The sequence below is a fragment of the Mus caroli genome, unplaced genomic scaffold, assembly GCF_978045245.1.
Source record: "Mus caroli unplaced genomic scaffold, Mus_caroli_1 scaffold_8, whole genome shotgun sequence".
NCBI classification, from domain to species: Eukaryota; Metazoa; Chordata; class Mammalia; order Rodentia; family Muridae; genus Mus; species Mus caroli.
The window spans coordinates 141,512,714-141,527,569 of NW_028227263.1; the positions used below are offsets into that span (position 1 = coordinate 141,512,714).

General features: G+C 47.5%; 1 protein-coding gene across 1 annotated transcript in view; it reads left to right on the top strand.

Moving 5' to 3' along the window:
* The window catches only part of Ptprh (protein tyrosine phosphatase receptor type H), a 36,326-nt gene extending 21,804 nt beyond the window's left edge, over positions 1–14,522 (top strand). Inside the window, exons 12-22 of the mRNA XM_085841090.1 lie at positions 535–801; positions 4,840–4,918; positions 5,031–5,078; positions 8,815–8,905; positions 9,723–9,813; positions 10,916–10,992; positions 11,100–11,234; positions 12,516–12,638; positions 12,755–12,915; positions 13,755–13,890; positions 13,978–14,522. Of these exons, the coding sequence (XP_085697216.1) occupies positions 535–801; positions 4,840–4,918; positions 5,031–5,078; positions 8,815–8,905; positions 9,723–9,813; positions 10,916–10,992; positions 11,100–11,234; positions 12,516–12,638; positions 12,755–12,915; positions 13,755–13,890; positions 13,978–14,142 (1,373 nt within the window). The 3' untranslated portion in view covers positions 14,143–14,522. The remainder of the gene's footprint in view (positions 1–534; positions 802–4,839; positions 4,919–5,030; positions 5,079–8,814; positions 8,906–9,722; positions 9,814–10,915; positions 10,993–11,099; positions 11,235–12,515; positions 12,639–12,754; positions 12,916–13,754; positions 13,891–13,977) is intronic.
* Positions 14,523–14,856: the final 334 nt, after the last annotated feature.

The window sequence follows — 14,856 nt, forward strand, 5'->3', positions numbered from 1 at the left end:
CAGAAAGGAACGATATGCCCAATGCCATACGAAGCCTACAGGTGCCCACAGCTGATATGCCCCATTCTCTTTGTAGATAGAATGGGATGAGGCTCAACCTCATGGCCAAGAAGGGAGCGGCAGAGTTGGAGAGACAGCTTGATAGTTAAGAGCACTCACTGCTCTTAGAGAGTTCAGTTTTTCCCACCAAGTCCAGGGCCTCACAAACACCGTCAACTCAAGTGCACGGTACTCAATACTCACCCATTTCTGGCTCCAGTGGGCACTTCTACCCACATACACACATCCCTATATAGACAATAATACATACACATAACTAAAATATTTCTAAAGGAAAAAAATAGGAGCGGACTACAAATTCCATAATGCCATGGGGTTGTAACCTTATACATTCAGTGATACAGAATCCAAGGCATTGTGGGGGTTGTAGTCTGGAAGGACTTTGGATAGGCTAGTTCTCAGAGAGCTGGGTGTGCAAACCCAGCCACCTTTGATGGATGGATCCTATTGATTCCTCTCGTTTTCTTTACTTAGTACCAGCTGCTGTCAACATCACCTCCTGCATCAGCACTTCTGGGGGATATGGGGTCCTCCTGACCTGGTCCTGCCCATCTGGGGGTTATGAGAACTTTGAGGTGAAAGTGGGTAGGAAATGGAGCTCTGAAAATGGATCTTTGTGTGGGAAGGGCGTGACCGTGTCAGATCTTGAGCCAGCTCAGTCCTACACAGCCACCGTCATGACTGTCTTCAACAAACTGAAGGCCCAGTCTGTCTCTACAACTTGCCACACAGAGAGTGCAGGTGAGTAGAGAGCCCAGAGACAAACCTTGCCATGAAGAGAGGCCGTGGGTTTTTGTTGTTGTTTTTGTTGTTGTTAGTTGTTGTTGTTTATTTTGTTCTGTTTTGGTCTGTCTGCCTTTTGTTTTCTGATTTCACTATCTCCATCTTTCTGAGTGTGCGCACATGTGCGTGCAGGTTCATGTGTGCCGCAGACCCTCTGGGTCCCTGTGTCTGCGTAAAACGGGTCTCTAGAGTAGGTGGGCAAAGCTTAGGATTAAATTGACAAACAGACACACACAGGAGAGGTTGTGTAGAGTCTGAATGTAATCTCTGGTCGAGCATTAGACTATTTTATATTACAGCGAATTATCAGGAGCTACAAATCACAATAAGACAAGGTACACTGAAATTTACCAGATACAAAAGAAAGGAATTTGCAGGAACTAGATAAATGTTTACAATAGAGATTAACAGCCCTGCCTAGGATCAGTCAAATGCCAGGCAAGAATTTCACACTTTAGTGTTAATAGCACCAGGGGGTTTTAACTCTTGACAGGCCTCAAGAATAATGTAGTGTCATGGACCCCTAAATTCCTAGGCCTTGCTAATTCTTATCTTGTCTGGAGAATCCCCATTTATCAGGATAGTATATCAACTTGCTCTTGGCATGGAATGTAACCTGTACTAAATATTTCTATCTCAGTGAGATTCCCAGGCTCTTCCTGCAGACCAGTTGAGTTAATGGCTCTGTTTTATTGTAGTGCTTAATTAGTTACTGAATAGGTTAAACTCCTTGCTGTAATCTGGGATCTTGGAACACTGGGAGAGGCTTTAGCTATGTCAGAATTCAATCTTAAAAGGCACTTATAATAGGGTAATGCTTAATAGAGGGCACGTGAATCCATATACTAGACTTACTCGGGAGTGGAAAATTAATTTATGTTTAGAGGGGACGCCAGACTCCAGGAGGGAATTTCCGTAACTCTTTTCCTTGTGGGCAGCTTCCAAGCTTCCACTTGTCAAACTGACCCAACTGGAGAGCTGGCTTTCGCCAGACTCCAGGAGGAGAGCTTCCTTGAAACTCTTTTTTCCTCATGAGCAGCTTTTAGGCATCCCTGCCTGACAGGCTGACTCGACCGGAGTGCCGTGGCACATGTGCACACGTTTATGCATGTGACCAGAGGATAATCTTGTGTATGGTTTATTTAGCATCCACATTAAATGTTTTTGTATTATATTTACTTACTTTTTTATTTGTGTGTGTGCCACAGTGCACATGAAGGGTCAGAAAACGAACCACAGGAGTCCGTATTTCCTCCTGCCACATGGGTCACAGGGCCTGCTGGTGAGCATCTTCACCCCCTGACCCATCTCACCGCTCCTCATACATTTCTTTTCTTATAGAGACCTGGTCTCTTGTTGACCTCAGTCTGGCCAAGTGGAGCTGATGCCATGAGGATGAAGGAGTGTGTGATAGCTGGCTGTCTAGATTAGGCTAACAGAGGGGTCGCTTGTTGTTGGATGGGTATCTTGGGATCTGGATCCCAGTTCAGCAAGCTCCAGGAATACGCATGCCTCGCCCTCCTCAGACTGATAATATAGGCATGTGCCACCAGGCCTGGTTATTTCTGAGATGGAACCTAGCCATCATGCTTGCAATGCAAACACTTTACCAACTGAACCGGCTCACTAATTTCCTTAAAACAGCTTTCTTGAGATAAAATTCATCATACACACAATCCAGTCACTTGAAGTCATCACACAGCTTGCTGGCAGTCAGTGTATTTTCAACACCACTGAAGCTTCCAGTACCATTGACCTTTAACTAAAATAATTAGGCTGGGCAGTGGTGATGTACACCTTTAATCCCAGCACTTGGGAGGCAGATGGAGTAAGATTTCTGAGTTCAAGGCCAGCCTGGTCTAAAGGGTGAGTTCCAGGACAGCCAGAACTGCATAAAGAAACCCTGTCTCACCCCCACCAAATAGTTATTATCTTTTTAATCTGTATGGTGTTTTGCCTTCATGAATGTCTATATATCACATGCATGCCATACCGGAAGCAGCCAAAAGGAGGCATCAGATTCCCTGGAACTGGAGTTTCATGTGGCTGTGAGCTGCCCTGTGGTTCTAAGTGTTGAACCAAGGTCCTCTGGAAGAGCAACCAATGCTTTTAACCCTGAGCCACATCTCTTCACAGTTGCATTCTCTGATTTTTATCTCTAATCTTTCTTTTAAATGGTTTATTCCACTTATATATTTGGGGATGGGGCGGGAGTGGGGAGTGCACACACATGCCACTGTGCATGTATGGATGTCAAAGACAACTTGTTCCATCTTTTATGTGGGTGTTTTCACCAGGCTTGGCTGCAAGCGGTTCAACCCACTGAGCCATCTTGACGGCCCAGTGAATGTGTGTATCATTCTGTTCCCTTTGTCTCTTCTCAGGAATCAGGGCGTCTAATAAATCCTAGGTGTCCATTCTGGTCAGACAGCAGAAGAGAATGCAGTGTTGAACTTTGCTTTGTCCGGTCTGTTCCTTGGGAGTGTTTTTCTTTTCACAAACTAGCATTCTAGAAGGGACAGAGTCTCTTGTCAAATGCTGAGGGACCAAATTGGTGAGGTACGCAATTGTCATAAAGGACGTATGTATTCCTACTGGAATCTGTCCACCACCAGCTATATACAACCAGAACTGCTGGGCAGGTGCAGCCTTGGGCTCCCAAGGCTAATGGAGATGGGTCTTCACTAGTACTTAGTGTCTAAGGACAGATCCTAGGAGAACTGTGCCCATCAGAGCCTAGGAACAAGCAAGGTCTTGAGCAGTCCTAGATGTCAGGAGAGCTTCACTGCTAGGCATTGTCCCCTTGGCAAGCAAATCTCTAAGAAGACCAAGCCCCTACCCTTGGGAGAACTGATGCCGTGAGGACGAGAGAGTGTGTGATGGTGGGCTGTCTAGATTAGGCTAACCAATGGGTCGGTTTGTTGTTGGATGGGTGTCTTGGTTTCTGGGAAGTCTCACATCCTTCAGGTAGCACGTTGGGTGGCTCCAGTCCCTGAGCAGAGAATCCTAGATTGTATAGGAATGGAGACAATAACCAGGTACTGGCATGCATCAACTCTCTGCTCTCTACTTTTGATTGCTCTCCGCTTTGGGGATATGATGTGACATCATGCTACCTAGACTTCCCCTTGGGGATGCATTGCAACTATGCAGCTTTGATTGGTTTGGAACTATGTAGAGGAGGATGGCAGTGAACTCACAGAGATCCGCATGCCTCTGCCTCCTGAGTGCTGGGATTTAAGGCATGGGCCACCATTCCCAGCTAAGAGTACATAGTGCTTTTTCAGAGGAACTGAGTTTGGTTCCCAGCACTCACATCAGGCTCCCTCTTTCAGGGTATCCAGTGCCCTCTTCTGGGCTCTAAGGACACCTATACTCACATGTACACACACACACACACACACACACACACACACACATGTAAAAGGAGAAATGATGTACTTTAATGTAATGAGCTGGCAAGATGGGTGAAAGAGCTTGCTGACCTGAATTCAACCCCAGGAACTGACATGGTGAAAGGAAGAACCAACTCCTTCCTCTAAGCTTCCTCCGAGCTCCACATGTGCACCCTGGCATGCATGCATGCATGCAGAGAGAGAGAGAGAGAGAGAGAGAGAGAGAGAATACATTAAAAAATAATAATTTGGGTGTGCAACTAAAAGAGCCAGGGGTTTGCAAAGAAGTGTTGTCGTTTCCCTTTTTTCCATCTTCCCTGTGGGCCTCTCAACACAACTGAGGACAGAAATAGCAAATCTGTAGACAAGGCCTAGGTTTTGGGCCAGCAAGCTGGGTCATCAGGTAAAGACATATAACTCACAAGACCGACGGACTTGAGTTCGACCCCTGGGATCCATGTGGTGAAGAGAGAAATTGACCACATAAAAGGCTGTTAAAGAATATCTACATGCACATGTGCCATCACACACACACACACACACACACACACATGTCACGCACACGTGGTCCCCAGCGTCTCTCCTTTGTTTCTCATGGCAGCCATCATTGCTGGAGCCATTGTGGGCATCATCCTGCTTTTCATCCTGGTAGGTCTGCTGATTGTCTTCCTGAAGAGGAGGTGAGTCTTGGTACAGGACTGGTGGGTACTTGGCTGGTGGCAACCCGGAAGGGAAGATGAGGATCCCTGGTCCTGAGCTTAGGCCTTGAGCTTTACAGTATCTTCCTTGCAGGAGAAAGAAGAGACAGCCCAAGGAAGTGCCCAAGGATCTGGTGTGCAGGTGAGCGAGGCTGGGAAGCGTCCGAGGGAATCACCGTCAGGTCTGTCAAGCTTGCTGCTCATTGGACAGGTCAGAGGGCTGAACCAATTAGTTTCCCCACACAAGTCTCAGAAGGGGCCTGGGACCCTGCAATGGGCCGCAGCTCATTCAGGGACTCAATGCTTTTAAAATTTTTTATTTATTATCCTTTGAAAATTTTGTATGTGTATGCAATATAGTTTGATCATATTCAGCCTAATTTTAAAAAGTTTTATTTATTTTATGTGTATGAATGTTCTCCTGCATGTATGTCTGTTTACTGCGCACAGTCTTGGTGCCTGAGGCGGCCAGATGAGGGCATTAGATCCCAATAGATCTAACAGAGTTACAGATGGTGGTGGGCTGCCATGTGGGTGTGGGCCCTAGGGATTGAACCTGAGTCCTCCGGAAGACTAACCAGTTTTCTTAACCACTGAGCCATCTCTCCAGTCTCCATCTGAATTTCTTACATCTAACTATCATCTATCTATCTATCTATCTATCTATCTATCTATCTATCTATCTATCTGTCTTAGTCAGGGTTTCTATTCCTGCACAAACATCATGACCAAGAAGCAAGTTGGGGAGGAAAGGGTTTATTCGGCTTACACTTCCATGCTGCTGTTCATCACCAAAGGAAGTCAGGACTGGAACTCAAACAGGTCAGAAAGCAGGAGCTGATGCAGAAGCCATGGAGGGATGTTCTTTACTGGCTTGCCTCCTCTGGCTTGCTCAGCCTACTCTCTTATAGAACCCAAGACTACCAGCCCAGGGATGGTCCTACCCACAAGGGGCCTTTCCCCCTTGATCACTAATTGAGAAAATGCCTTACAGTTGGATCTCATGGAGGCATTTCCTCAACTGAAGCTCCTTTCTCTGTGATAACTCCAGCTGTGTCAAGTTGACACAAAAATAGCCAGTACACTATCTATCTATCATCTATCTATCTATCTATCTATCTATCTATCTATCTATCATCTATCTATCATCTATCTATCTATCTATCTATCTATCATCTATCTATCTATGTGACTACACAACAAATCGCATGTGAGAAGGTCAGAGGATCATGTGTGGGAATTGGTTCTCTCTTTCTATATGTGGGTCTTGGTATCAAACTGAACTTGTGTTCTAGCCCCAGGAATTGCTAAAAGGCAAGAGATTCTAGACCTAGATCTATGTATGGAGACAAATAAAGCAAAAAGAGGGCAGAGGGAGGTTGAGGAACATAGCAGACAACATTAAAATGAGAGAAGAGGGCCAGGCTTGGTGGCACATGCCTTTAATCCCAGCACTTCAGAGGCAGAGGCAGGCTGGTCTCTGTGAGTTCTGAGGCCAGTCTGATCTACATAGTGAGATGCAGAACAGTCCAGACTCCACAGCAAAACTCTATCTCAGATACAAAAACCAAACCTAAATAAATAAAAACAAAACCAACAGAAGGTAGTCTGTCAAGCAGCTCCATCTAGAAGGTACTTGCGGTGGTGCCTTGTGTCCTGAGTCCAGTTCGCAGGATTCACACTGTGGAAAGAAAGTGTGATTCCCAGGAGTTGTTATCTAACTCCCCGCTACACACACAGGGCACATGCATGCTCCCCTACCTCACCCCGCTAATACACACTAAATAAAACACATAATTTAAAAAAACTGCTAGAGGAAAAGCGAAGCCAATGAAGAAGCATGTGAGAACACAGATTTGAAGTAACTCAGGTGTGTCCTGTGAATTCACCAGGGGCTTGGAAAAGAAATATCTGCTTCCAAACAGGGATGGCACTAAAAGGTCAGAGGGCTCAAACCAGCGCAGCTTGATGAGCAAGCGAGCCTATTAGGGATTACCTGCAGTGCCTGCTGCCTGTAGAAAGAGGGCTGAGTTCTCCAAGAGCCAATCCTCACCTACATCAGGCAAATTTCTTTGTGACGTGACTAAAGCAGGAAGGATGCAAACCTAGGCCTTGTGCGCCCCCGTGTGTTCAAACAGCAGAAGTGACTAAAGGCTGCGGCAAGGAAAGGCACACCACCAGGCTCTGGGAAAGTCTGTGAATCCTGGCTTCTGTGAGGGATTCCGGCAGTCTCAGAAAAAACTGTCACACTGTGGAACGGATGATTTCGCTTTGTGGAGGTCTCATATAAAGAACAGATAAATGGCTGCAAGTGGAGTTACTCTGTCTAGGACTGAGAACAGTCTTGTTATACCGGCAAGGACTCTCCTGCTACACTGTGAATACATGAGAGAGATGTCAGGTGGGACTCGTCAGGTGAAGCTTTGCAAGGGAAAGCAAGGATGCCAATTTCCTTCTAAGGGAGGAATTTGGAGAGTGTTTTCTGTCTGTTTTAAGATTTTATTTTGTTCTTATGTTTTATGTGTAAATGTGTCTAGCCTGCATGTGTATACATGCACCACCTATGGCAGTACCACAGAGGACAGAAGAGTTCTGGATCCCCTGGAACTGGAATTGTAGACAGTTGTGAGTCATTATGTGGGTGTCTAAGTCCTCTCTCAATAACCGAGCCATTTCTCCAGCTCCATCCTCTTCCTTTTAAAGGCTGAATAATAGTGCTCTGTTGTATGGGAGACCACATTTAGTTTATCCATTTACTCACTGATGGACGCTTGCTCCATTGCAATTTTAAATTACATTAATGGTATCCATGCATGTGTTGGTGTGCACTGTGTGTGTGTGTGTGTGTGTGTGTGTGTGTGTGTGTGTGTGTGAAGGAGTTGGCTCTCTCTTTCTACCATGTGGGTCCTAGGGATCAAATTCAGGTAGTCACGTTGATAGGTTAGTGACTTAGTGACTTTGCCTGCTGAGCCAACTTGTTAGCCTCTGTTTTGTTTGTTTGTTTGTTTTTTTAAGGCAGTGTTTCTATGTGTAGCCTTGGTTGTCTGAAACTCTCTTTATAGACCAGGCAGGCTTTGAACTCACAGAGATCTGCCTGCCTCTGCCTCCTGAGTGCTGGGATTAAAGGCTTGCATTACCACCGTGGCTCTTGTATCATTATTTTAAGGGAAGCTTTCATTATCTAGTCCTGGCTGGCCTTAAACGCTTGGTGCTTCTCCTGTCTCAGTGTCATGAACACTGGGCTTTTGACCGTGTCACCGATGGACATCTTGTATTGCTTGCGCCTTTGGGCTGCTGTGAGCCACACTGCTGTGTTTGCAGATGAGTCGGGAATAGTCGTTGACACCTTTCCTTTTGAGTATTTTAGTCAGGGCACTGCTAAATCAAAATCATGGTAACTCACTACATAGACCAGGCTAGCCTCAAACTCACAGAAATCTGCCTGCCTCCGTCTCCTAAATGCACTGGGCCTCATTTACTCTTATGTCTTATGAGTATATATGTGGAGTGTGTGGAGGTCAGAAGACAACCCAGGGGAGTTGGTTCTCTCCTCCCAGCTTGAGACTAACAAGGATAAAACTCAGGTAGTCAGGCTTTGTGTTGGGACCCTTAACTGCTGAGACATCTTGCCAGCCCCAAAGTGCTTAAAGTCTTTTTCACTTGAATTTTTATTTGTGTATTTTATATATGAGTGCTCTGTCTGCATGTATGCCTGTGTGCCAGGAGAGGCATCAGATCCCATTATGGATGGTTGTAAGCTGCCACGTGGTTGCTGGGAATTGAACTCAGGACCTCTGGAAGAGCATCCAGTGCCCTAAACCACTGAGCCATCTCTCCAAGCCAAGTCCTTGTCTTCTTTACCCTTCTTCCCATCACAGCTGCCCAGGGGATATCCTGGCCAAAGACTTTGCTGACCATGTCAGGGAGAATGAGAAGGATAGCAACTGTGGATTTGCTCAGGAGTATCAGGTGAGTGGGGACAGATGTATCAGAGCTGGTCACCTCCTTGGCTCTCTCTTGTCCTATTATTTTAGAGGTATGGTTTCATTACATAGTCCTGGCTGGCTCTTGGTGCTCCTCCTGCCTCTGTGTCAAGGACACTGGGTGAGGCATTATTGACTAAAGCACAGACAACAACCTAACCTAACCTAACAACCTAAAGCACAGACTATACCTCTGAAGAAAACAGCTCTTCCTTCTCCAGCAACCAACAGCTGCCTGTAGACAGACCATCTATAAACCTCACCTCCTTTTTGAGGCAGGGTCTCATGTATTCCAGGCTACCCTGGAACATTCTATATAGCCAAGGATGACCTTGAACCTGCAGTCCTCCCCCTGACCTCTTACCCATTGGGATTGAAGGTGTGCTCCACCACACATGTTTTATGCTGTGCTGGGGATCCGACCCAGGGCCTTGTGCGTGCTAGGCAAGCATTCCAGCAAGTGAGCCATATGCTCAGCCTGTCTCTTTTAGTCAGACAGAAACTGTCAGGCATGTTTCCTTCCCACTCTCTGAAACCCTAAGATAATGATGGATACTTGGCTTAATAATAACACAAGGACCCTCTGACCCCTCACCTAGAACATCTGTATGAGGAAACTCCCAGTTCTACTAAATCCTCTCAAGTATCTCAAGGTGGAGTGTCATATATCTCCAATGTTTGTGAGTGCTAGAGTCCCAAGATTCAGTGGATAAACTGAAGAGGGTAGGTGGAGTTGTGAGGGCGTTGGAGGAAGGCAAAGAACATCCAACACTTGAACCTTCTCTCTGTCTCTCTGCCTCTAGCAACTGGCTCTGGAGGGCCAAGGCCAGTCTCAAATAACGGCATCGGCTCTAGAGAACAGATCCAAGAACCGCTACAGGAATGTACTGCCCTGTGAGTCTCTAGTGTCTGCACCTTCATCTGCCTCCCTTGGAGTCAGCCAGAACCCCATTCCTGGGAGATCTCTCTCTCTCTCTCTCTCTCTCTCTCTCTCTCTCTCTCTCTCTCTCGTGTGTGTGTGTGTGTGTGTGTGGTATCTGTCTGTCTTTGTCTGTCTGTTCATCCCCCATTTCTTTGTATCTGCCTCAAATTTGTGTTCAAGTATGTTCATCCAGGTTTTCATGAATGCTTGTGGAAGCCAGAAGTCAACCTCAAATGCCTTCTTCAGTCCCTAGCTACTTTAAATTTTTTAATTTATTATTTTTAATTTTTATTCCTCGTGTATGTGTGTGTGTGTGTGTGTGTGTATGTGTGTATTGTATGTGGGTGCCATGGAGACCAGACGCTTTGTGTAACGGGCTGATTTTCAGATGGTTTTGCATCACCCAACATGAGTGTTGGGAACTGAGCTCAGGTCCTCTACAAGAGAACCAAATGCTCTCTTGTATCCACTGAGCCATCTCCCCAGCCCTTAGTTTCTGGTGGAGGTCCAGAGAACAGCCTGCACTAGTCAGTTCTCTCCTTCCACTCTGTGGGTACCAGGGATTAAACTCAGTCCATCAGGTTTGGTGCCTTTACCTGCTGAGCCTTCTTTGCTGTCCCGGAACTCACTCTGGAGAACATGCTGGCCTTGAACTCACAGAGATCTGCTAGTCTCTGCCTCTGCCTCCTGAGTGCTGGGATTAAAGGCGCTCACCACCACCGCCCGGCTGATTCTCCCACCTTTACTCCCAAGTGCTTGCTTTATAGGCATCACCATACTTGGTTTAATACAGTTCCAGGGAAACTGTAATCTGGAACTTACCAAGTCTGGCTGGTCTATAAGCCTAAGGCATCCTCTTGTCTCTCCCTCCTCAGTTCTTGGTTTGCGAGCACATGCTACAATGCCCAACTTTTTAGATATGGTTTCTGGATCCTGAACTGAGGTCACTTTCAATGCCCAACTTTTTAGATATGGTTTCTGGATCCTGAACTGAGGTCACTTTACCAGCTGAGCTGTCTCCCCAGACCCTCTCACAGCCTGCTTGTCATTGTTGATACTGGTGTGTTTTCTTAGATGACTGGTCCCGGGTTCCCCTGCAGCCCCTCCAAGAGGAACCAGGCTCTGACTATATCAACGCCAGCTTTATGCCTGTAAGGTGGCAGCGGGGTGTGGCACTCAATGAGACTGGAGAGATAAAGAACTGAAGGGGGTGGCCATCTGATGACCTCCCTTTGACATGCCTGCTTCCCTCATCTAGGGTCTCTGGGGCCCCAAGGAGTTCATCGCAACCCAGGGTCCCCTGCCTAACACTGTGAGTGATTTTTGGAGAATGGTCTGGGAACAGCAGAGCCACACCCTGGTTATGCTGACCAACTGCATGGAGTCTGGACGGGTGAGAAGAGATTTCTGTCCTGGTGCTAACCCCTGAGCACCAAGTCTTGGCCAGCCCAACTCAGACACTAACTGGGTGCAGTCCCTTCTACATGCCTCTGCATCTCTCCAATATAATTCTAGCCATCTTCCACACAGCACCCATCCCCTCCACCTTTATAATGTCCACAGGTTCATGTTCTGCAACTGTAAGTAAATGCCATGGGCTGGATATTTTATATAGAACAAAGGTTCGTGTGGCTTTTGCTTCTGGAGGGTGGGAAGCTGGAGAGCATCCAGAGCGGGTCTTCTTCCTGCAAGACGGAGAGTATCACGTGGTGAGGCAGAGCGGTGTTCCAGCTCAGGTCTCTTCCTCACCACGTACAGTCATGACTACCCTCAGAACTCCATCTAATCCTAGTCTCTTGCCATAGACCCCCATTTCCAAATGTCATCCATGTATGAATTTGGGGATGAGGCTCTCAGTACATAAGTTTGAGTGCTGGCACAGTCAGATTACATCAAGGCTCCACAGACCTTGAGATTTAGGGATCCTTTGGCCCAGCGAATCTTTTAGACCTGGCACCCATGGGGCCTACCTTGTTGCCAGGGCGGCAAGCATATTCTCGCCTTGATTAGAAGAGCCATATGGAGAGACTGGCTCTTGCTTAATATGCATGAGGCTGTGAGCCCAATCCACAGCACTGTATACACCTTTGAGGTGATGCCAGCCCTATAATCACAGCACTCTGGAGATGGAGGCAGGAAGATCAGAAGTCAAGGCCATCTTTGACTTCAAATCAAGCTCAAGAGATCTTTTTAGGAAGGGGCGGGGAGGGCAGAACATGCAAAATGTATCTTGTTCTCAGGGCTGGGGAAATAACTCAGTGGATAGGGACGTGTAGGCTCAAGTCCAGAGATTGGATCCTGAGAATTGCTCACACTTGCCAGGTGAGCATAGTGACTCATTTGCAAATCTAGCCTTTGGGAGGCAGGGAAATGGAACCTTTGGACCAAGCTGACCTGCCAGACTAGCCATCTCAAGCACGCTCTGTGTTCAATGAGAGACCACTGCCCCAGTAAGTATAGCATAGAGCAGTTGAGGAAGACTCCAGAAAACAACCTCAGGTATCTGAATAGGTATGCACACACAGGCATACTCATTCTCCACAGGGTGCCACCACCACACACACACACACACACACACACACTCGCACGCACTCGCACGCACGCACGCACGCACGCACGCACGCACGCACGCACGCACGCACTCTTTGCTGACTGTCCTTGTCTCCCTTCCCAGGTGAAGTGTGAGCACTACTGGCCCTTGGATGCTCAGCCTTGCATTCATGGGCAGCTGCAGGTAATGTTGATTAGTGAGGAGGCGTCAGAAAACTGGACAGTGAGGCATCTTCAGCTCTTCCATGTGAGTCCCTCTAACCCTACCAGAACCCCTCAAGGTCTCCCTGCAGTGTGTGTCCCAGAGAATTCCCTATTAAGCATAGAAAGTTCTGGAGCCTCTACACCTTCACCTCCTTTCAGATGAAAGAACAGCAGACTCTCTCGTTGCGCCAATTCCACTACCTGGCCTGGCCAGACCATGGAGTTCCTTACTCCCCAGACCCCTTGCTGGCTTTCCGAAAGATGCTTCGGCAATGGATGGATCAGACCAAGGATGGAGGTCCACCCATTGTGCATTGCAGGTGAGTGTCACCTTGTCACTCTGTCCCTGTCCCCAGGGACTCAGTATCCATCACAGACAAGCACCCATACATAAAATTAAAAGTCAAATGACTTTTAAAAGCAATTTTGGGGCTGGACATGGTGGCATACCTGAAATCCAAGCACTTGGAAGGCAGAGGTGGGTGGGTCTTTAAGTTCTAGGCCAGCCTGGTCTTCAGACTGAGTTCCAGGACAACTGGGACTACACAGAGAAACTCAGTTTTTAAAAACCCAAACCTCTGACAGGGGTGGGACACACTCGTAGTCCCAGGACTCAGAAGGCAGAGTTAGTCAGATCTCTCTGAGTTTGAGGCCAGCCTGGTCTGCAGAGAGAGTTCCCAGAGAGCTAGGGCTACACAGAGAAACCCTGTGTGGACAAAAAAAAAAAAAAAAAAAAAAAAAACAAAAAAACAAAAAAAACAAAAAACGAAACAAACAAGACAACAAAACCCCAGAACCGATTTGTTTACTGACTCTTCTTGTAAATTTCATTTCCATGTTACTAGCTGCATGGCCTGGGACATACCTTTCCTCAGCTTTCATTTCGCTATCTGTAAATTGGGTGTGCTGATACATCTTATTTTCATACTCGGGAACACTGTAAAGATGGAGCAGAGCTCACACTAGATGACCCATGCATGCGGAACACCCCAGGCCCAGTCACTGTCTTCCTTTGCTTCCCAAACCTGGAGCAAACTGTGTCTTGCTGAGTACTGCACTTCCTGGGTGTTCCAAAACCATACAATCTCAGCACCTAGAACTCCAGACTTCTCCCCTTCCCCACCCCAGAGGCCTGATTCCTGTCTTGTTCCTTGCCTAGTGCTGGTGTGGGCCGGACGGGCACCCTAATTGCACTGGATGTCCTGCTGCGGCAGCTGGAGTGTGAGGGGCTGGTGGGTCCCTTCAGCTTTGTGAAGAAGATGAGAGAGAGCCGGCCACTGATGGTGCAGACAGAGGTGAGGAGTTTTCGGGGGACAATGTGGGTGTGGTGGGGGGCTGTGGGCCCTTCAGGAAGCACCCCTCATCCTGTGCATCCTCCCCAGGCCCAGTATGTGTTCCTCCACCAGTGCATCTTGAAGTCCCTCCAGAAACCAGCTCCAGCCCTTGTCCCAAAGGAGGCGATGTATGAGAACGTGGCAAGCTTAGTTTATGAGAATGCATCTGCCATCATGGCCCATGAGTCTGAGGTCTCAGCTTCTGGGTGCTGAGCCCAGACACAGAAATACCCAGGCCAGATCTGGACCTGTGCTGAAGCCCAGATACCTGGACCTTCAAGACAACTGAGGATTGAAATCCCAGCCTCCCCAACCCCATGGGAGGGGGTCACTGGAAACGCATCTCCTGTGGTCCAAGGGCAGGAAGGGGCTGGTATACTTCAACTGTGAGCCCTGTGAGTGGTGGAGCTTGAGGACAGGGAGACTGACAGGTAGGGGTGACGGGGTGACTGACAGCTAGGTTTTTTCTTCTTTGAGTGGAGATAGCTACTGCCTGGGTGTGCAGGCTCTCAAACAGACTGGAACCTGGATTCGAAAGAAGGAATCAGGGTCTGGAATTCTACTACCTGAGCAGCAAAGGCAGGCAGGTACTTGTTCCCTTTTTACCTCAGAAACCGAATCCATCTCCTTTACTCCGAGGCTGAAGGGAGTTCCTGTGCTTGTGGTCTCCCTGGGCCCCGTGGCTGTACATTCTTTCCTTCTATATAATTTATTAAACTGTTCTCCCGAAGGTGGCTAATGGATTTTTGTCTCTGGAGATAACACTGGGGTAGGAGAGGGGGTTCCAAACACCTATGGTGGGCACATTATATTCCACCACCCCCTAAAAAGTACAGGATTTGGGCTGGGAGGATAGTCCAGTTGGTAAAGTGATTGCTTTGGAAATTCGGGGATCTGAGTTTGGGGCCCAGAGCCCAGGTGGAAAAA